A 24,158-nucleotide genomic window follows, 5' to 3' on the forward strand; every position below is an offset into this window, starting at 1 on the left:
AAGTGAATAACTGCCTATTTCTCCAAGACCTGTTGCTTTAAGGCAGACTGAAGCAAGATGAATAAATAATGAATGTCCTTTCTCCAAAACAAAAGGTAAAATAGTTTTATATTGTAACACCACTGCAACACGTCTAGACTGTGGTTCACACCCCATCCCCTACCAAATACAACACTGGTCTTTTGTTACCATGACGATAACTGACTTCAGCACCATAGACTGCGGTTCGTGTGAGATCTCCTACCAACAGCCAATGTTGTTTTCTTTTAACCATAACCGTCTTTTATCTTTCCCTAACCCTAACCAAGTAGTTTTAGTTTCAGAAGGAACTGAAAAAACAAAAAAAAGTTATAAAGAATTGTTGGTTTGACAGTCTGACACCCCAGATGCTACAAAAAGTCCCAAATCAGCATGACTGAAGGTTGAAGGCTTACAAGCATTAACCCAGACTCATGTGGATAGAGCAAACAAATGGATATTCATTATTAGCCAAACATCAATGCCTGCTCTTCTGCACTGATTAAAAACTCTGCTGACCCAAAAAAATCAATGTGTTTTTTCATCTAATAAACTTGTGTTGCCAGTTTCTCAGTTGTTGTGATTTGTCATTCTAGTTGATTATGTGGCCACTTTATCCACCCTAATTGATTCAGTGAGTTATTTCGTCCGTGTAGTTGCACCAAAAAGGGGACCTGTTGCAGGCACATACATCAGTAGAGAAGTTACTGGTAGCACATTATTCATGCCGCCCAGAACAGAGGCAGAGAAAGAGAGAGGAGTGGCTGTAACAAAAGTAATTAAGAAGTGTGAAAAGACGCGTTTCATTAAAGAGCCAGTGACTGCGGCAGCCCCTGAGATGATGAAACATTTTCCCAGCAGTTAATTGAAACCACTGTGTAAACCTTTAGATTGGAGAAAGGTCAGGTGAGGGGAGGAAGCAGGGGGGAGAGGAGAAGGCCTGATGTGTGATGACTTAGAGTGTGTGCAGGTTTTGCTTCCTCTTCGGAGGTTAACAAAAAGCTTCAGGAAACTCTGAAAATGACAGATTTTCCCTTTGCTGAGGTTTCCCTCAACCTGAGGAGGAGGTTGAGAGAATACAGGAACAGTTGTTGGCTGTCCTGAGAGAAACATGGTGCTTCAAATTAATTAGCCTTTACTTTTCATGCAGCCTTCATCTCTTCCTCCCCCTCCCCTCTTCATCTGCTCTCTCTTCCGCTCGTCTCTCTTCACTGTATTGTCAGAGCAGTGTCACGATGCAGGAGAGCGAAAAGAGCCTCACATCCTCTCTGAGCATGTGGGTGTATTTTCAATGAACTCCAGCAAGCAAATCAAATGTGTACAAGTGCTCAGATCCCGGCAAATCTAAGAAAGAAATCGTTTGACCTTGACAGATAAGGCCTTTTTTCTGAGATGTACGTACATACAGCTCAGCTTGTAAAAGTTGTTTCAGACAGCTTAAGATGACCTCAGTTTTTGTCTGTAGCAAGGCAACTGTAAACAGGACTTACATGTGTCTACGTGCACATATTATCAGTGAGGTCCGGTGCCATAACTCTCAAAATTCACTAGTATTTTTTCTTAACAAGACTAAAGCTTTGATCATACTTAAGTACCGACATACTGCAATCAGGGATATGTGTATGCAGACATGTGAGAGGAAAAGTCAGGGAATGGCCAAAGTCATTAGAATTCATCATCCGGGAACCATGAATGTATCAAATTGTGTAATAAAGTAAAACACATTGACCGTGAATATATGTAAAATATTTCAGTCTGGACCAAAGTGAAGGACCAGCTGACCGACCAACGCTGCTGGCATGTCTAAAGTAAAAATCACATCTGAGTTGTTGGTATAAAGGTTCCTTTGTGGCCACATTCATTTTATATAGTGTATCAACCTACCCTTGATGCACCATTATAGTGATGTCAATCAAAAGTATGCATGCACTGTCAACTTTACATATCAGTGAACTCTTGATTGGCTTTTACCTTTTACCTCCTGGCCAGCACGCTACCAACTAGTATATTTTTTATATGAGGGAATAATTGGAAACTTTGTGACTGAATGCAGTTTCCTCTGGCAGAGCTTATTCCCGCTATGATGAATATTTTTGTCAAACTGCTTGTAGTTCCTAGTGAGGCTGATTGATCACAACTGCATTATATAGTGTTAATTAGTCATATCTGACAATAAGGGCAATCTGACTAAGCAATAAAGGCCTTGTGTTTGAAAAGCCTCACTGCTTTCCATGAGCTTGCCCCCTTGCTCTCGCTCTTTCTCTTTCTACCTCGCTTACTAATTCTCATTTCTCTTCCTCTCTGCCACTTCAGTACTCTCTCCATCTCTGGGAGATTTATTGTGCTCCCCTCGCCTCACAAACACACACCAAGCAATTGAGAAAACAGCAGCGTTTACCAAGACGACAACTGGGTAACACGTCTCACTGCTTTGTCTTGCAAGCTGAGCATTTAATTTGTGGAGAGGTCTTAGCGTTGACAAACAACACTAGTGCGAGCTGTTATGTATTGCATTGTATAACTCTCTTTGATATCATCCCACTGGAGATCTCCATTTGTAGTATAATGAACACTGACTGTTTTGCTATCGGAGTCATCTCTGTCTCGGATGCATCTCAGCTCTTGAAGTCTGAGAAGTCAGAGGCTCAATTGAATTAAGGAAAATGGAGCTACGCTTTCATTGTCTGTGCCATTGTCGCCACACACGGAGGAGATATATTTCACTTGATGGTTCCGTTGTATGAATCTGATTCTTCTAATCCTCTCTGCAATATCTCTGTGGCTCATAAGCTGTGGCAAGAAAAACAATCATCTTGCCCAAAGGCATGATGAACGTCCTGCCGCAGTGAGCAAATATGTTCAAGAAGATCCATTTTTTAAGATAAAGCATCTTTGCGTCATTAACTTCTGCCAAGTCTCACAGTAGCACAATTCCAATGGGAGGGAAAGTTTTGGTCTGCTCTGTATCTGCTTTACACCCCAAGTTAAAGCAAAGGATCATGAATAATTTACTCTCCATCCCGAATTCCAAGCAGCGGTCTTATGTATGCACTCTCCGTTTTCATGGCTGTGGAATTTAACACCCAGATAGTGAACGCTGACTGCTGGCCTTGCTGAGTTCTTGCTAGCTCACAGCCTGTGGATCACTTTGGTGAATCACTTACCCTTTTGTTCAGAATAAATACATCACCCAGTTCCTCCAGTTGTATCCCCCCTCACCTCCTCTTCCTCACTTCCTGCCGTCACATTTCACAGCGAAGTGAGATCCCAAATGACGATGACTACCCCATGAACGTCTGCACCAGGACGCACACAGATGGAATGTCACATACACGAAGCATGCACACAAACATAAAGGATGCATATAAACATACAACACTTGCACGGACACATGCTCATGGACATTCACACCTACTTTCTCACTCTCAACTTCTCTGCTATCTTGACACATAGCGTCCACTCAACACAGAGTTGGATCCAGACTGTCTGGCACCTTATATCACTCTCCGTCTCTTTGTGGTTGCAGTCATTAAATTTCTTTTGGCATCGCACCTTCCTTATGCCAGATATACAGTGTGTTGCATCGCCTCGTTTTCTATACTGGATGCCATCACGTCCAGAGGGAAGTTTATCCTCCTCTAAGAAAAGGAGGCCAGTGTATCACGAGGTGTGAGGAGTGACTAATTAGTTTCATATTTCAGTTCAATTTCTGCCATAACCTTCAAATGGAGAGGCAAAGCTAAATTGGATACAAACAAACAAAACCCAGACATATTGTATCTCAGGAGACCTCCTTGTTAAATTAAGGATAAATAAATATAAACAAAAACCTAGAACCAAAACATCAGACATAATCATGCTCCTCTGGAATTTCCACCCAAACTGTTTATATGTAATTATAGTTTCCTGCGCTGAACAACTTTGCACAGGAGTGTACAGCACAAGATAATTGATGCCTGTGAGTCAAGGCACAGATGTTATATTTAACACTTTCTTCATGCATCTTGGGCAGATTTGATATCAGCTCTGATATCAAAAAAGTCAAGTGGAAATGCAGCCAAGAAACATTCGAGACAGATTGAAATAAACTTGCTGATATGCATTCTAGCCAGCCATTGAAAATATGTGAATTCATCCATCGTTTGTTGTGTACGTAATCTTCACTTCGTCCAACTGTGAACTGTGAAAGTAGCTACCTGTTAGTTAAACAAGAATTAGACCTCTTTCTCCCTGTTACATTAAAGCGTCAGGAAGGAAGCGGCTCCAGCTATTTTGAAACTTGTGGTGGTGCAGAAGGCATTGAGTGTATGTGTAGCGTTAAACTGATCCCTGATAAGTGCAGCAATTGAATGACGACAATTATCTTTATGGGTTAGAGAGCAGCATTGAATTAGGGCTTTTCCATTAGCACTTGCCTACCATGGTCAAACCATGCCACGCTGATTTGCATTTCCATTACCAGTTTAAACACGCCGAGTTGTGCCACGGCGCCCAAGATAGACTTTCTCCGGAGTAGAGCCAAAACATGCCCGACCCGACTCTAAGTGGGACGTACATGAGAGCAGACACAGAAGTTTTTAAGTCTCTTGAGTCTTCAGCTCTCAGTACTTTTGTAGCTTCTAACTGAAAGTTTAGATTTATTTCACTGGTTAATGTTCGCTATCAGCTGTATAGGAGTCGTGTTGTTGTGGAAATGCAAATCCCTGCCGTAATTGGTTGGCGCGCCAAATCATGCTGTGTCGAGCCAAGCAGCACATCTGTATGGAAAAATGCCAAATGAGTGCCCATGATTAGAACCTTTGTCTTAGTTGTTGCCTATCCATGTGTTTGTGTTGGTTGATGATTAGTTGTTAGCTGGCTAGCTAAGCTGTATTTCTCTACTTCTGGGATTTTTAGAACAGCTTTAGATGCCGCTAGCCTCTGGACTGGAGTAGTGCCAACCCAGGCTTGAAATGCTGGGAAAAGCAAGTCTGGAATAGAGACACATACATGTTGAAATAAAAGTACTAAAATCTAGATATCATCTGGATACAAGACGCTTGAACTGTAAAAATGAGTCCTCTTATGTGGCATTGAAGTAACTGGACCCAGTTGTCTTTTTTGTGCACGGCAGCAGTGTAGATGCAGATGTATGCATACGTTTGTCTGTAAAACATACCAACATGTTAAAAGCCCCCCCCCCCCAAAACCAACCAACCATCCCACCTGAGATTAAAACTGAATCCCGCTGTGTCAGACCAGCTGTTGGGTGTGCCACTGAGCCTGCTCAGCTGGCCAGGGTTAGCCTGACACTCCTCACATGCCAATCACTTTCCTTCCTTTGTTGTTGATAATAAAACTTAGCACAACACAGAAAAGGGGCTAATTATGTGAATAGCCAGCGGCTTGCAGCTGACATTTTAGCTACTGCAACTCCCCACCCCCCCCAGCTCCCCGCCGGTCTCTCATGAGCTGTTTCACACAGGCAGTGATGAAAAGGAGTGATAATAAGGCGAGGAGGAGTAAAAAAACAAATGAGGGGAGCGAGAGGTTTATTTAAGTGGGACCACCTTGTGTTTTGTTGGAAATACAAAGAGGTTTGCATAATAATGCTATTCCTAGGAGGTCTCGTGGAGAGTGGCTGCTCTACACATCATTAGTGGAATAAAGTCCTTGCAGATTACCATGTGTGTTTGTGTGTGTGTTGATGCATGGCAGCATTTATCCACCTGTGTTTGGCAAAGGATAGTGGGGCGCCTCTAATTCCTTGCACTTCCTCTGTGGCAGTGTATAAACTTAACAGCACCTCCACCCACTACGGTAGCAGTGATCAACAGTTTCTCAAGTTTTTTAAACTTTCCTTTAACCCAAAAAACTCAGGGCCCCCAATCAGTGTTCCGCCTCCTACGAGGCTCTGTGGGATTTTAAAAAGTGCTGGAAATCCACAGTAGCCAGCAACATCAGGCTCCTAAGATGATCAACCATGTCATTCGCCTCCCCCATCTCCTCAAACCTGAGCAGTTGGAGAAAAGTGATAATTATGAGACAAGAACGATTCCAGAGAAGTAGGAGGCAGTGCAGTGAGATTTACTTGCCAATTGGAGCCTTTGTTTGGCCGTGTTCGAGGCACAAGAGCGCTGCTTCCTGTTTCTACGAGAGACGCTTTACTCTAATTAAAAGCAGATTAATGGTGCACTGACTGGCATCGCTGGAGCTACAACAGAGGCTTAGTGAGGGGGAAAAACGCCCCCCTCCAGAATTTGCCACTGTCCTGGTACTGGTAAAAAGTACATGAAATATTGGTCGTAAACAGTCTAGACTGTTGTTAACAGGAGCGCCTAAATGCACCCTAAGGACCGCTGTCCTTGTGTACAATCGAAGGAGAGGGTCAGATGGAGCAGAGAGGAGTTCAGCAGTGGCAGGCGTCCAATCAAACTGTCCCTCCACTGAGATTTTACTCTGAGCATAAAATCTGTGAGAGTTAAATTGTGTATCAGGGAAGCATGACGATTTAGGTTATATTTTAGGGATATACTCTTTGCGACATACAGTTTATGCACTCCTTGCCAGCATGTAAGCAGAAGAGTGGAAAGGCCAAGGTCCCAGTGCTTTAACAATATTCCAAAAATGAGAAGATGAGTATAAGACGGGGGAAGTATAAACAGTCTAAGGAGAAAGATGTAAGCTTCTATTTATGTAAGAGAGCGAGAGGAGTGAGTGGGAAGAGGGCGACATGAAACGCTTTTTTTTGTGGTGAGTTTTTCAGCATCCACAGCCAATCTGTTTGACTGGTCTATAATCACAAGTATTTTGGATTTTAATGTGCGTTTGATTTTATGATGGGTTCATTTAAGCCGGCGGGGGCAGATCATCTCATCCTCACTGCCTTTCATTTGACTCTCATAAGCACACAGACATACACACACGCACACGTCCAAATCCTAATTCATACAGCTGTCCACAAACACAGTCTCTCACACACACACACACACACACACACACACACACACACAAACTCATTTACGCACAAAACTGCTCTGTCAAACTCTGACCATGAGGGTGGTATTATGTGGCTATTAGGGGTGGTATTGTTTGTCAGGGTGAGAATATTACCTGGGAAAATTTACCACAGCATCAGCTACGAGTGTGTGTGTGTGTGTGTGTGTGTGTGTGTGTGTGTGTGTGTGTGTGTGTGTGTGTGAGGGGAGAAAAACATAGACTGTCATCCTCCAAGGCGAGAGTTAATCCAGAGTATCCATCACACTTCAGCGTGCCATTTCACAAAGAGGGGGCTGGCGAGGCTGCAGGGAGCGTTAAATGAGAGATGGGTGCTGACACCGACCCAGACACAGGAAATCCCTCCACCGTCAAACACCATCACAGCCATCATCACGCATTCCAGATGCAGACTCTAGCCGTAGACGGAGGGTGCACTTGTTCAGGGGCTACTAGTCGGGCGTTGGAGCACCAGCTAGGTGGAGGTCAGGATGTTTTAATTGGCCTGAATTAAAGGAGAAATACAGCCAACAGTAAAACCAGAAACCATGTACATTTCCTCATATTTTATTGAGGTGCATAGCCTGTATATCGACACTCAGCAACTCCTCACCTCTTCCTCAATTTGTCACATAAAGGCGTGGATGGTTGGCTCTAAAAGTACTCACCATCTGCTGGTGCTAGCAAAGGAACCCAATCAAAATCTTTCTTAACCCCCCCCAACTTTGTTACTGTTGCTATGCCTGTCAAGCATTTTTTGATAGCTTTTGGTAGATGTTTATTATTAGTTATTGCCAACAACATATATTGGTATCAGCAGCTTTAACCCCAAAACAGACATTAATGCAGCTCTAGTCTGTGTGTGTGCGTTTAAGCCTTATTCCTTTCCATGATTTGGCCCAGGCTCCGATCAACCCACCCCACCCTGCTTCGGTCTAAGGCCTCTATCTTCAGCCCTCGTTCCAGTCATTGCCATATCTCTATTACCCCCCCCACACACACACACACACACACACCCACACAAGCAGTCCATGGGATTATCTAGGCTTATTCCCGAAGGCTGGACACCCAACCTCCAAACCCCCATCCCAAACTGCAGAGTACATCATTTAGCTTGTGCTGCAGTGCATCACTTTTTATTCTGGTAGATTGTAGATGGCTTTTTCTTTTCTTCTTTCCCCTCTTCTTACTGTCTTGTTGCCCTGACATGATCCATCTCTGTGGACTATTTACCAGACAGCTGTCCCATCCACCATACAACATTCATAGCTCAAATATACTCACCATTTCCTCTATCTCTCTATCCCCCCTTAACCTCTTTACTCCTTCTACCCTTTCCTCCCCCTCACCCATCTACATTATTCCTTTCTTCCTCTGTCACTCATATTTTCTCCTTCTTCCTCTTCATTCTCCTCCCCTCTCACAGCCTTACTTTATCCTCTCCTTTCTCTTTTGCCTCTGTACTCTAATTCCTACCAACCCCACCCCTATCTATCGCCCCATCACCTCTCTATTTCTCATCCTCCCTGTCCTCCCCTTCCTTCTCCTCCTCCTCTCCCCTCCTCTGCTGCTGCACTATTTCCCAGTGAAATCCCTGTCAGATGTAGGTAGATGTAACGTGTTGGGAATCGACTGTACGTTGGAATTTGTGGTGAAAGCACAACACCGCCCTGACAACTTAAGCTTGTTTTTCATCCTTTGCAGGCTCAGGTGAGCGACTAAAACTGCCAAACAGGAAATAGGAAACATTGCCGCCCCACCCCCCTCCGCAGCTTTTCTCTGTGGGCCCCCCCTCTCTTTATCTTTATCTTTTTCTCTCTCTCTCTCTCTACCTATTTCTTCCCCTCTATCTCTTGCTCTCTGGAAGGCTCGTGCTGTTGCCTGAGTTTCTAGTTTCGTTTGTGTCTGGATGAGGACGTGACTTGCCTGGGTAAAGACAGCAGGCACTCAAGGTGATGCTGAAACATACTCCACTCTAACAAACACTCACACACACACACACACAAACACACACACACACACACACACGCACACACACACACACACACACAGTCATTCGCACTAATATGCTCTAAAGCAGATACACACGTCTCTCCACTCTGAAGCACTTGAGTGTCTGAGGGAGCTGTTGCTGCTAAACACAAACCTACACACAGCACAAGCAGGGCTCTGCCACTAATTGCAGCCCTCAGGCTAGCATTTTGGCCAGTTGCTGTGGAATTATGGGAATTGTAGGTGAGGTTGAGAAAGGTCTCCATTTAAAGCTGCTTTGGTTGCCAATTTGGCTTGCTTGTCACTGTCTTTGTATTATTTGTCTTTAAGACATGGCCTCCGAAGGAAGTGCATCACCTAAAGTTGCTGCGTTATGTAAAATGCAGATCGAAAAGCAGTTTGTTCCTTTTCCTCGTTATGCTGTTGCCCGTCTCACATGAGCATCAAATGAACAGATTTGTTAGTGCCAATGGAAAGGGGTTTCCATAGCAACCCTAGTACTACCATCATGTACCCTTTCATCTCTACATATTGTCTACATCAATAGGAAGAGCAGTTTTGGCACGTCTGCTGTATTCTGCGTTTGTGGTAGAGATATGGGAGGTTGCAAGAGAGACAGACTGAGAGAAACAAAGACAAAGATGGTGGGAGAAGGTGAGAAAAAGGAAAGAAGAAAGAGATAAACAGGGAGAGAAAATGTTCTCAGCACAGTAGCAGGCTCCTCTATCTGTTCTCCATCTGCAACCAACTTAATAGCACAGTCCTATATCTGCATAGTCCTATATCTGCAATGTGTGTGTTTGTGTGTGGGCAGTATGTAGGATTAGTAGTCAGTCAGTCTGGCAGCTTCAGCTTCATGGCTGAGTGTGTAAACTGTACACCAATATGAGACAGGGAAAGATTGCCATGTTTATGACTCGCAAGGGTTCACATCATCAGACAACTCAAGATGGCTGCAGAGAATTAGACTGAATTACAACAAACTCCCCCTTTCTGTCTTGCATATTTTTGTTACTATTTTTCCCTCTCTGTTTTTCAAGGAGTTGGTTACATTCTGTTTAAATGTGGGTGTGAAATGATTTTCATCGCTGATAAAAATGCAAGTTCACCAAAGCTGAGCAATCTCCGACTTGCATCTGACGGTCGGCTGACATGCGTTGACCCATTCAGATAGACCGCAAATACTGGTTTGACCTGGGTCAGTGTGTCTGTCTGAATCTGGTATTTTTGTGCTTTTGTTCGATATTGGAGATTTCAACTTAGTGGGCGTTCCGACTGAAATAAGCCCTGTGTTAAAACAATGGAGAGGGCTGCATTTGTGGTGCTGCTTCAGGTGAGAAAGTCCAGTATGAGTAACAGATCTGTGAATTTAAAGGCTTACCAGACTTAAAAACATGGCACAGTGATACAATACTCTGACACAGGATTTTATAACTCGGGAGAGTTATCACAGCAGCAATAACTTTATTTTTGTTATCTCATCAATGGCGAGGTAAACGATAGAAATACAGCGTTCACATCATAAAGTAATCCACCAGTAATGTGTGCTTGCATGTATGTGACTGGTCACCACAGCACCATGGCAGATGACTTCACATTGCGTCAAAAGCTGAACCTGGTTGTGCAGCCTTACTTTGATTGACTCATATTGGAAACACCAAAAAAAACAATTGCTAAGTAGCTATTGCTGATTGCATGAGTGAGTTGTGTGAGAGTTAAAAAAATACTGTAGATGGTCAATATAATAGCTCTTTATTTGTTAAATTAGTGTTGAATTACTTTCAACAGCAAAGTTCAGCTGACATGAGGCATGTTTGTTTGCATTCTATGTATTATTTGGCTTCTAGAAAAACTAAATAATACTTTGAAAACTTTGGAGTTAAGATAACTCCCACATACTGTGACCACAGCATAGCAATGATAACAATGATGAGAGGTCGTCCTAATTGTGAAAAAAATACCAGCAGGATATGCACTTATCCTGGTAATGTATACTTATATGCTATACTTGTATATCTCCTCCTTTAACAGACTCTATAATGTTTGGTTACAGTGCTGTTTTCAAGTGCTGTCACACATATTGTAATTCAGATTTGAGTGCACACGACTGGTCCTATAAAGTGGTAAATACAACTTTGAAAATGGAATTTACGTCTTTCCCCCAAGTCCATTTTGTCATTATTTCCAACTAAAAGCACCTGGATCCATGACATGCAGCTTTTATCTGTGCCAATATGGAAGTAGCAGCACTTGGTTACAGCGTAAAGCAGAGGGAGAACAAGTGCCTTGTGCACAAACAAGCAATCTCTACTACATGACAACTATGTTTAAACATTCAGCAATATTAACTTTGAAAGCCATTTGTTGAATAGTGGCAAATTGTTATGAAAGGCTTTTTCCTAGTCTACACAACTTGAAAAGTGACATATCTTGTCAATATGTTTTTCATCCGAAGGGAAATAATATCTCCACCTGACAGAGATTCTAATAAAACACCCTCACCTCAGGCCCTGAAACACTATTACATTAGCACGAGGAACATTGGAAACAAACAACCAGAGCATTACCACTGTTGATCCACAGAGAGGCCGGATAGCTGCAAGGCACATTCTTGAGTGAGCCACAGAAAACCTAATACAACGGTGGCTCAAGAGTGAGAGACCCACTGGCTTGTGTTTCTGTCTAAAGTTCAGGGGTTGAAGCGGGAGAGATGGAGCATTTCCGATGGACTTTAAAGGAGTGCTTGGACGTTTCAGACAATTTGGTGTCAGTTTGTCAGTGTTTTTTTGCTACCGGTGTTGATGTGTTCTCTCTGGACTAAAAGCCCACAGCAGGACTTTGCTGGCCTATCAGCACAGGAAAGAGGAAGTACTCCCCTGTCACTGCAGAAGCAGCTTGCTGAAAAGGGTCCTGTTGTGCTAAATGGTAGGAAACAAGCTTTCATGGAACAGATTTTTGGTAGTGCTGGAGCAGGACCCCTGTTGTGAAATGGCTAAGATAGGGGGTGCAGAGAGGTCTGTGCTGTATGTTTGCCTTGTGCCTTCAGCGACATCTCGCCCTCTCTGTACACTCTGCCCCTCTCCCCAACTCACCCTCCCTTCCCTTTAACCATCCCCATCACACCAGGACATCTTTGTGGCCCAAAGCTGATGGGTAGCTGTCCAAGAGATGGGCTAGTTGCCACATTCTGCTTCTCTTTGTCAACATCCAACAAACTAAGGCCAAACCACCGTGTGGGTATGCTAATGTGTGGTGCCCTGGGGCTGCCCATAGAGATGCCAATCTGCCACAGGGGCCAACCGGGTACGAGAAGGGAAAATTAAGCTTTGACTCCTGGACCCTGTCAGTTTGAAGGGGTGACTGGGGGGTGAACGGCCTTTGCAGCCTGGCAGTGCACTCTGTTTTGGCTCCGCTTGGCTCCAAGTCTGTCGGTAGGGCTGTGGAGAGAAAGGGAATGTGAGCCTCCATCACATGGTCTCCCTCCGGTTGAAGATGAGGACACTTGCGTGTTTTAAATCGACTAAAACAGACATGGGTCAAATTGTATTTGCAAAAGAATGTTTGTCTTCAGTGTGACCCACATGGAGTAGTAGCTTTTCTCAGAGGTTCACCACAACAGAAAGGACACCAGAAAGCAATGGAAAGAGAACTTGAAGTGTATTTTCTTGTGATTTATACCCAACACTGACATACGTCTCTTGTCTTGGCAAGACATTCACACCTGACATTAAGATGCATCTCCAGAAGGCAAATGGAAAATGAAAATGTCTCATCCACCTGTCAATACTTAATGCAAGTCACCACCTCTAGTTATACTTAAACTTATACTTATATAAGATCAATTGTACCGATCCCCAAGGACACTGATTTATTTGCATATATTCCTCGACTGAAACCATTCAGTAACGTTTATGTATACATGTTTCCCCAAAAGAAAGAAATCTAACACTGCAGTAGCAATAAAAAGGGTCACATCTTGATCATTTTGTCGTCATTTTATTGACAATTTGGCAAATAAACCCTCCATTTACTGTATGTCCTTCTTACATGTACATTGGAAACATAATTTGGCCTAATGAGCTACTTCATGGCTGGTTTGGCTGTATTTCCAGGTGGTTTATATGCCTTATGGCCTGTCCAATTATAATTATCTATCATGCATTGGAATTCTGACAGTGCCTGTAAACTCCTTCCATCTGGTGCTCTTACAAGCAGTGTATAAAAAAAAGCATTATTTGCAGAACTATATGACTCTAGGCAGAACTGTTGAAGGCTTTTCTCATGCCCCTGGGAACCCTGCCAATTTACTTGTTTTGTTTACATGGCTCCACCGTTCACCTTTTTGGTTTTTAATGAACCCGAAAGAGTCACCATTATTATACCAGTGCCATACTACTTTTAATGATGTGCTGTTTTAGCCATCGCCCCATTGTGACTCTTCATTAGCGCTATAGCACTATATGGCAGCATGTACTTATATAAAGACACTCTTACATAAAAAGGGGGCTGACAGGGTTAAACATGCATGAGTTACAGATGTGGAATGAGATTGGAGACTCGAGGACTTGAGATGTCCCCACTGGAATGGCCTCATTTATTTATGCATGTGTTTCATAGAGGGAGAATGTGACCCTGTGGTCAGCACTGCTCTGTATTTCTCCTTTCTTTTCCTTACTAGTCGTCAGTGTCTCTGCCTTTCTGTGACACTTACCTGAACAGACTGAATAATGAGAGTGACAGCAGATAGCTCCTTCTCCTGCCGTACTGGAGACGGTACATTACCAGAATTTCAATTAACCAGAAGTCAGGAGTGCAAAGAGCAGAGGCTGTGTGTTATTACAATATTCCTATGAACGTAGAATCACTACGAAAGAGCAAAAACCTGATACAGAGAAATAACTGAGCATGACAGATAGGAAGGATTTTTAAAAATATTCTGCTGTTTTTGATTTTTTTCCATCTGCCTCTCTCTTTATCTTCCTCAATCTCTGTCCAGTCTTTCACAGCGCTGTAAAACTCCCCCATGAGTTGTAGAAAGTGATACGCCATCATGTCCCCCTGATTCGATGGAAGTGCTGTGTGCTGGAAATGGAGCAGTAAATAAATGGAGATAGTACAGCGCTTGTGTAGAAGGAGGAAGAAACGTGTTGTAGGCAGACTGGATCGATGAACATCACTTTTTGACATGCCCGGCCGAGGGCTTGGGGTGTTTGTGGATTTGTGTGTGTGTACGGTGGTGTTTACAGAGGTGTGTATCCAGTTCTGCACAAATGCAGCCAACTGTCCCGGAGGAAGGCAGATGGCTGAGAGAATTGAGTTAGTGAGGTGTTCGTCTGAGTTTGTGAGTCTGTGAGAAGAGTCTTCATTATGTTCACATGCGTGTATGAATGTGTATGTCCCTTCCTCACCCATCAGTTAATCCATTATCATTTACCGGCCTGTCACACCGCTACACCTTGGCTTTAATTGCAGCCAATAGTGAAGCTACTTGAACCAAATGAATGCTTTAGCTCTGCACTGAGCACTCAATCACTTCAACCTAACTTTGTTTCTAACCCAGTTTTCACACACTGCAGCGCCACAAAGCCCCTTCTCTTCAGTTCCCGGGCACTAATTGAGCTTCGCCTCAATTGCTGGAGTTGTCACTGTCGTCTTCTGCTTTGAAAAGTAACCTGCTGCTCCTCCCCTCTCACCTCATTTAGCGATGAGCACAGATCTCCCGAGCATTTTGTGCACACGTTACAGACTGTGCACATTTGTATTTGTGTGTGTGTGTGTGTGTGTGTGTGTGTGTGTGTGTGAGAGAGAGAGATAGAGACACGAAGCTGGGAGTCTATGCGTGTGTTTGTCCTTCAGCACAGGTTATGAAGCAGAGCTCAGCAGGAGTCCTGTAAGGGGGCCACGGTTGTGTGTGATTTTCTGCCACGCCGACACGCAAGCGGGGGAAATAGACACGCTGGGATCAGCTCACTGGAAGTTGACACACGTTAGTTACAATATAATGTATTCATTTACAGATCTTCTTCTATTTTTGTATCGTTGGCTCGGTGTGTGTATGTGTGTTTGTGTGTTAGGTGGTTGGAGGTCATTGGCTGCTTTGTCTAGATATGCAATGGTGGAACATAAGGTATTCGTCATTTTGAGGTAATCTTGCACTTTTTACTACACTGCCTTTATCAGCTAAAGTTACTGTGCAGATCAATATTGCTCATACACAACATATACATGAGCAATTTTTATAGGTTATACTGCACAACATTATGTAATATGAATAGAATAAACTACACTTAAATCAATTGAAACATTAAAATTCTGCTTACGGCAATATTAACGTATATAATACAGTAATATATGGAATATGTATATAGTTCTTATTATGCAGGGGTCATTTTACTTGCAACAAGTACTTTTGATACTTTAAACTTGCAATAACAATTTGTTTGGCTACTTTAGAGAATAATTAACTTTAAAGTTGACAGTTTACAAATCCAGCAGATACAGAGCAACATTAGAGTTCATTTGGAGACTTCTTTATGTCCACCTGATGAATGTAAGTCCAATATTAACACCAACTCCTAAGGGAAATATCAGGCTCTTAAGCTGTTAACTAGTTGCTATCTTTGTCTGTCTATTGTTTGGTGCCATGCAGATGCACACAGTGGGTTTATCAGAGCCAGAGCTTTTTTATTGAAAACAGCACAACAACACTAATGAGAGCGGTGAGAGTGAACCAAAACAGTGAAGTTACAGACCGGAAAACCAAAACGTTGAGCTGGAAGAAGCTAAGCTAAAGCTCAAAGCTCCGTAAAGTTGAGGGGAACTGCAGACTGGGGTGAGTTTGTCAGTACGAGGCGACCCCTTTCACATATATGTAGTCATTTGATCCATTGTTTTTATGAAAATAATGATTATAGTTTCTTTATATATATTTTGCTAATATCCAACATTTTCAGTACACAATTTTTTCATTGATGTATGCCTACTTTAACTTAAGAATCTGTGTACGTTTTCCACCACTGGTGCCAGAGCCACTAGCTGTGCACCCAATTGATGCTCGAAAAGAGAGGATACTCAGTGTTCTGTGCTAACTAAAAAAGAACTGCACTTGCATACGCTCCGCACTGTACCACTGGATACCTCCGTATTTAAGTAATCTCATCATGTTTGCAGTCTGTCACAAAATATAGGGCTTTGGGTTGCCCTGAGCAGAGCCTAGGTCACATCACAGTGACAACTCATCTCCCCCTCTGAATTGTAATTCTGCCTAACAAACTGACAACTAGCAGGCCAAAAGGCTAGCAAGAGATGACTGATGACAACAAGAACAACACTAAAGTATACGGCTGCCAACAGAGCTCGACCGGGCTAGTGCTATTCGAAGAGACCTAAGGCACTTGGTGCTGACATTAAGCCCCTGCTAAGGACGCAGAGTGAAAGCTCTGGCAGAGATATTCTCTGGCTCAACAGCAAGAAATTCCACTAAGGATAAAGGAATTAGTTTACAGGCCCAGTGAATTTCCCTCCACTCTCATCCTCCTTTGTTGAGCAGTACATATCTGTTTTTTGTCCTGAGTCCTTCATTTGTAAAACACCAATTTCATAAGTCGCATCAGTTGGTTGCCAAACCAAGACCACAGGAATTACAAGACGGATGTGGATTTGCACATTATATTACAAAAATGCTATCATAAGAGGCACAGTCTTAGAGTGCTAGTGAACTGGCAACAAAGGTTCAACATGGCTGACATTTTGTGCAGGGAAAATCTGCCACAGAGATGAAGTGTCTGTCAACAGGACTATCGCAAGATGGTCTCCAGTTTGCTGAGTGTGCACCCAGTAGGGCCAGAAATATGACGAGCATGCAGAATGTTGCTGAGTGTCTGGTTTGCAGACTCTCCCCTCTTGCGTAGCCCCGAGAAAACCTATTGATGCGATTCATGCTTTAGCACGTGTTTACAACCAAGGTCTTGTGCATGACAACTCCTGCTTCTGCTGCTTCTTTGAAAGTAAGTTCAAAATTCTGAAGCAGCACCCACAGTAACATCCTCCCAGCCTGGCAGTTCCTCCCACACACATTCTGGAGCAGGCCTGGCAAGATCTTGGTGAGGGGAAATTCCGCAGGGATGAAAACCCTGCTTTTTGAGTGTTAACAACTATGTAGCTGTGTCTGAATCTGGCAATCTCAGAGAGTGCCCAGGCTTCCGCTCACTGCAAATTATGGGTGTGAGATGTGGATTTAGACGCACAAATGTCAGTTTGTTGGTTTCCATTGTACCTCACAAGCACACAAATGACACTCTTCCCTCTGTGACTGTTTTCTTTTCTTCTACTGAAAAAAGTAAGTCAATAAAAAAAGAAGACGTTACCTTAAGATGCCCTCTAAAGGCTTTTGATTCATACTTTTATACTTGGACTCAAATCCCACTCATATTACAAAAAGATTCTCTTTGTCTACGTCTCAAAAAATGTACTGAGGGCCTTGTCAGCCCTTGCGCATCAATCAAATAGGGTTACCATATATCCCTGCCCACATAATACAGGGGTTTTCAAAAAGAACCTTGGAAATACTGGCCTCAGAAGACATGGGAAGAAACAGTGGGTTATATTTTCTTTAATTTGAGCCTGGAGGGATAGAAGGATTTGAAATTGCTTGTGTGTGTATTATATTGGATAGGAAGGAAGCTGCTGGTGAAATGGTATTTCTGTTAAAGAAGATTTTAGCCACCAGTTTCAAAGCATCAGCTAACTTGTGATCCGGACTTCAGAAGTCTGTTAAAGCCTCAGTGACTAATAGCAGAACGAGCCCCCCATTGAAGCACTGTGGCTTTCTTTTCATACCTTTCTCTAAAGACATTAACTTTCTACTTTTGCCACAGATAAATGGACTGTCACTGTGACAACAAAACATGGATTTTACATAAATTTTGAAGCTGAGTGCTTCATTGTTGCATTTTTTACATGACTACTTCTTAAAATTGATGTAAAATAAAAACCTGAACTTGTATGTAGGCACCACAATATAAATCAAAATAGTAACGAATTGTTTTGCTCAAGCCATCACAATCTGTCTTCCCTTACTCGGGTGTGATGTATCCCGCCATAAAAAATGTATGACTCCCTCCAGTGATGCGAACAGCTCAAAATGACCTTGACAGGAGAATCATCCTCACTCTAAAATATCTACCTTTTTAATTGAATTGTTTTGTGTCTTGTTGAACTCTTGTAAAGCACTTAGTGACGAACCTGTTTGTGCGAAATAAGAAAAACCCCGGATGAATAAATTTGATTTGATGTGATTCGATGCCTCTGTCTCTCCCTGTGCCTGCACTGTCTAATAGCTGATAATGTAATTACGTTTCCATCAGAGGGAGGCCTAATGATTGACTGTGGTGGAATGTGTTATGTGCTAGTGAGATAAACCTCCCTCTCGAACGCTCTGGGTTTGATCAGGGCTGTCGGATCAATAATTTCTCCTTCTTGTTCTCCTCATTTATAATACTGAAGTATATTCAATCATAATGCTTTAGTATTACTAAGATATTACCAGCATTTCTTAATAAAAGTGTTGCAGGCGATTGTGAAACCAGCTTGGATTTTCATGTGTGCTGTTGAATTGTTACCAAGGTTGTCCACTGTTACCTCAGGTATTGTGCATTACGGTAAACCCAAGCTTCTTCCCTGTTTCCCCTTGCCAAAGAAATTTCCCTATGGTCTGAGATCAACCTCAGCACTGTACTGCCGGTACCTTCACACAGACTAATTGGCCTGCCTGTCTTGCCAGAGAGTCTAACCAGTGTGTGTGTGTGTGTGTGTGTGTGTGTGTGTGTTTCTCTGTATTTCCCTGCAGGCTTTGAGCTGCTGTATCAGCCGGAAGTAGTGAGGCTCTACCTGTCTCTGCTGACGGAGAGCCAGAACTACAACACCCTGGAGGCCGCTGCTGGAGCCCTGCAAAACCTCAGCGCTGGACAATGGACCGTGAGTCCAGGGTTGGGGAGGGTACAACACGCACACACTGTGCTCTGTCTGACTTTTTTTTACTTCTATATTGCTTTGTTGCAACTTCTGTCCTCATCATTGACCTTCCAGTAGCAGATATCTTGGATTGGAGTAAAAATACACACTGATGGCTTAAAAGGAAACAAGACCTGCCTCCAGAGGTGCTTAGATTTACTTTAACAACATGCAATGTCTGCAAACCGTATAGCAACTGTGTAAGCTGAAATAAATGTTTAGACACAATTAAGGCAGCAGGTAGCTCAGACACAGTCTTTTCATTGCTAGTTCTTTCTTTGTCTTTCTCAACCTTCCCTCTTATTGTGATTACAGAGTTATATAACTAATGAACATCAAACTTTCATCCCTATGCCTCTGATGATGGATAATGTGAGAACCTCTACAGCCAGGACCAGACATTTATTCCAATTAGAGCGTCTGTGGAGCTGCTGAGAGGCTGTCTGGCTTGCAGGCAGCAGTGAATTATCAACAGGGACGGCTAGTTGTCAGATGCCAGTTTACGCGCAGCACCCCGGGCAAGAGCGGTCACTTATGTTTTTCAGCAGTCTGGCTTTATTCAGCCCAAAGCAGCATTATCACGGCAGTGCTTCTCTTAACACCCATGTGTCAGACTGTAAACACATCCGTCAGTCCCCTGAATTCATCAGCAGCTCAGAGCCTTTCTACCTCGATTGAACTACACCTGAACTCTTTGGATTTTAGTAGTTTCATGAGTTAACATCCAACCCTGAGTCTCACACTTTGTGTTAATAATTCAGTAGTAGTGATTTTCAGCTAACATTTTGAGGAGATATCCTCCTTTACCTTCTACATATTTTTTTCATGTTGAAGCTGATAAGAATGCTCAGGAACCTATGGAGCAGCTAACCCATCAGGATTTAACATTTGGTGGCTGGACAAAGCATGTCCCTGCTCCTATGAGAGGATATGAGGGCTTCTTCTTGAAATCCTCCTCCTTCTGTGCTACTGCTTAGCTCTGTTCCACTGAATTGACCTGCTTTTAAAGGCTTACTATTGCCATCTGGTGGCTATGCTGTGCCTTATGAAGTGTCTTCTGCTTAATTACATCTCTTGGGGTACAAGTGCTTAGAAGAGAAGCCCTTTTATGTCAAGCTTAATGTTTCATGTTACAAAAAAATGAGAAGTAAAATCTACTGATGTTTGAATTAAGACAAATTATATCACATGTCCATTCAGTGCCCCACTGTGTAATGTTGTGAATTAGTCAAGCCCAAGGAGCAGTGCTGAGCTGCCTTGTAGTTAGTGATTGAATGATGTGTCTGTGTGTGTGTGTGTGTGTGTGTGTGTGTGTGTGTGTGTGTGTGTGTGTGTGTGTGTGTGTGTGTGTGTGTGTGTGTGTGTGTGTGTGTGTGTGTGTGTGTGTATGGGTTGTGTGTTTGTGTGTGAGTATGAAGGCATATATCAGAAATGTCCTCCCCTCTCTCAACTGGTGTCACGGAGGTGACCTGGACTCCTCCAGTGGAGCTTTTCCAGTGGTCAAAAGTAAAGCTGTGTGGTAATGTTGGGCAACTCCTTGGTGGGAATCTGTAGGTCTGCATGAATGTCAAACAGGATGCTGCTGACAGTGTGTGTTCACTCAGCCTACCCTAGAGGTTAAAGGTTGTAATGTGAAAAAAGTGGTCATGCGGTGCCCTCTGTCTGCCCTCCAGTGGTCCAACTACATCCGAGCCACCGTGCGCAAGGAGAAAGGTCTTCCCATCCTGGTGGAGCTGCTGCGCTCCGACTCTGACAAGGTGGTCCGAGCCGTGGCCATCGCCCTGCGCAACCTGTCCATCGACCGCCGCAACAAGGACCTTATTGGTACAAAAGCTTAGCAAAACAACACAAACTGATTTAAGATTTTATCAGAAATAGTTAAATACTCATATGTACACTGAAAGTGTTACTGGTGGCTGTAATTATTCCCCCTGTCCATACCAGCTTTGAAGAGATTTCTTCATAATGAGATTCTGTTGTAAGAAATGGGAACAAATTATACAGTTGTCAGACTACTGAAGAGTCATATTAGCTTCAGCTAAACTTTACAATGTATTTTTTACATGAAAGAAGGACTGTAAAAACAGCTAATAAAATGAGTGTAACATTAACTGTTTCCAAAGCAATTTTATTGAATCAAGTCAAGATAGTAGAAGAAACTGAGTCACAAGATTCAGTACTGTACTACATGACTTTCTAAGGCATTTTCAATAATATACCTAGCAGCAAATTTTTTGATTGAATTTGATGACATTACATATTAAATCTTATTATTACAGCCCTATCACCTTGTTAACCTTTAAAAATCATTCTCCTTACAGGAAGCTATGCCATGCGGGACTTGGTGAGCAACCTGCCAAGCGGCCAGCAGCGGCCAGCCAAAAACCTGGAGGAGGACACTGTGGTCGCCATCCTCAACACCATCCACGAGATTGTCACTGACAGCTCTGAAAACGCTCGCTCCCTCATCCAGGCCCAGGCTATTGAGAAACTGGTTGCCATCAACAGGACCAGGTAAGACTTTATATACACATATTGCACCATGAACTGTCACTTTGCAACATGTGAAGAGTAACTATTTCTACGTTGAGTCATCCAAACCAGCAGCCTGTCTTATTTGGAATGATTTATGGTTGAAGGTCGAAATTTGCAGAGGACTTTATGTAGTAATTAGGCTACTTTTTATACATATGCAGCCCCAAATATACACTCAACACTGACAGGGCTGTTGCCAAGCTGCCTGATGAATACTTAGTTTTCTTGTGTGTTTTTATCATCAGTCTCATACTGTAGGTCAAAAAGATTGTACTGCAGACAGACCAAACACAACCCATATCTATGTAAACCATGCCTGAAGTGTGGGTATACCATAGAGACATTATACATGTAATAATTACAGTATGACCTTGAATGCAATTTGCATCATGAACCGTTCTATTAGTATTCATGGAGGATAATGTAATGTGTCTCTAATGGCCCAAGCTTGGCTACCACAATACTATACTCTAACGAGCCCGAGCCCACACACTCCACCAACCACCACACATTCATTAACAGGCTTTTAGATCTGCAGGGCATTGTTATAGGAGGGTTGCTTCTAAAGCTGCTGCATGTACAAATAAGTGAGTAGTCGTACCTTTAATGCTGGAGTTCTCCTAATAGATATTAATGTAGATATTCAACAGGTGTCTTTATATTACCACAATGTTAACCATTCCAAAACGAAGTGCGTCTGCGCCACACTTTTAATTTAAGATCAATAGCACTTTTCAAAGGCTCGTCCTTGTGTGGTGAAGTATTGATCACACGGAGAGTCCCGCTAACTAGCATGAATATACATAGTTCATTCACAGACCAAATAGCTGCGTTTCCTCTCAGCCTCATGAGATTGGCTTTCTTTGAAGTGAGCCCCCCACCCACATGTAATTAATACTGGTGGCTCAGAGGTAGCTAATGAAAGGAAATGTGCACTCATCTGGCTATGAATTAAAAACTAGACCCTGGAGCCACTCAGGGGACTCAGCGTCTTTGAATAAAGAGATTGATTGCCGCAGCGGCTTGCTAGCCTACCCAGTCATCACTGTTTGGGAAGTTAGATGAGGTTTCTGACTTTAATTGCTGTAGTTATTTCTTCATGTATTTCCTCCTTTTCGTGCCCCCTTTCAGCCAATCAGCTCGCGAAACGAAGGCGGCGTCCCACGTGCTGCAGACTGTCTGGAGTTATAAGGAGCTGAGAAACGCTTTGACCAAGGACGGCTGGAACAAGAGCCATTTCCAGGTACAGAACTGTAATGGGGGAAGTTATCCTTCACACAATCTGAATCATTTAATGTCAATGTAATGTCATGTTAGAAAATATATTATTTAAACATTTAGAGACCCAACATTTATAGAAGAACAAAAAGTATTAATAGCATCTTTAGCCACTGTAAAATAATTCGAGCTTATAGTAATAAATTCAGTGTGTGTGTGTGTGTGTGTGTGTGTGTGTGTGAACCATATTATTATTATTATTATGAGTTTAAAACATAAAGGCATAACTAACCGACACACAAAGTCTTCATATCCTGTTGCTAATCACAGTTGATGTTAGATGTCAACTTCAAAATATTTTTCTGTCAACCTGCATAAAGAGTCATTCTCTTTCAATCCTAACCTGGCACTGAGAGAGAAAATGAATTCCCTGTTTTCTGCATGTTCCTGTTTGAGGTGCATGATGCTGTGTTCACATGTGGCTTGCTCTGCTTCTTCTCTCAGCCCACGGTGACAGCCACCCCTAAAGCAACCAAGAATGGCAAGCCAGGCTACGACGACACCACCCTACCCCTGATGGAGAAGAACCAAGGTCAGTTAAAGTGTGTGTGTGTGTGTGTGTGTGTGTGTGTGTGTGTGTGTGTGTGTGTGTGTTTGTGACTATTGCGGTTTTCGCCTGTTTAGAGGACCAAGGGGGTGGGATAAGGTAGAGAAGATCCCAGGGGTCCTCAGCAAAATAACAATTAAATGTCACCTTTATTTAATTCACAAGAGTCTGAAGACCGCATGGGGTCCAGTGTGCAATTTATAGGATAAGGTGGTCAATAAAAAACACGAAAAGAACAAAACAGGCTTTCAGCCCCGAGCCCATTGGTTCCTAGTGAAAATGTAAATCTTTAAAAACAGGTCATGAACATTCACCACCATTTGAAATAGAGATTCAGAGATTTCCTAAAATAGTTGGACTTTGTATTTTTTGGCAAATGTTCCTATGAAGTAAATAGTGCATTTTTGGGGGACTATTTTCAGCCATGGATACACAATTGGTGCTCTGTTGAGTATTTTCAGTAGCAGGACAATGTACTATACTGGATTGACTCAAAATAAATACAAAATGTATGTGTTTTTAATAGTTTTTGGACAAAACATTGACCTCTGTTTATTGAAAATAAGTAATAAAAATAAATAAATACCACCAGATTTGCCCTTTAACAAACCCTATGTGAGGCAGTTCAATTACTGTAAATACAAGTCAGGGCATCCCGCCTGTATAGTCCTCAAAGCAGGTTCAAACTAAATACTAACAGAACCTTCTTGAAAACAGTGTGTGATCCTGTGTGTCCACGTTGCTGAGGTCATGTCTGTTTTTTCTCATGGCTATATTGAAGCGCTGTGCTTGCCACATTACT

General features: G+C 42.7%; 1 protein-coding gene across 13 annotated transcripts in view; it reads left to right on the top strand.

The window, feature by feature from the left end:
- The window catches only part of arvcfb (ARVCF delta catenin family member b), a 198,945-nt gene that overhangs the window by 163,154 nt on the left and 11,633 nt on the right, over positions 1–24,158 (top strand). For all 13 annotated transcript variants that reach the window (XM_051421939.1, XM_051421946.1, XM_051421941.1 and 10 more), the window contains 5 exons: positions 18,833–18,960; positions 20,670–20,820; positions 21,318–21,510; positions 22,663–22,774; positions 23,254–23,341. In XM_051421939.1, the coding sequence (XP_051277899.1) occupies positions 18,833–18,960; positions 20,670–20,820; positions 21,318–21,510; positions 22,663–22,774; positions 23,254–23,341 (672 nt within the window). The remainder of the gene's footprint in view (positions 1–18,832; positions 18,961–20,669; positions 20,821–21,317; positions 21,511–22,662; positions 22,775–23,253; positions 23,342–24,158) is intronic.

This window comes from Dicentrarchus labrax, unplaced genomic scaffold, assembly GCF_905237075.1.
Source record: "Dicentrarchus labrax unplaced genomic scaffold, dlabrax2021, whole genome shotgun sequence".
NCBI lineage: Eukaryota > Metazoa > Chordata > Actinopteri > Moronidae > Dicentrarchus > Dicentrarchus labrax.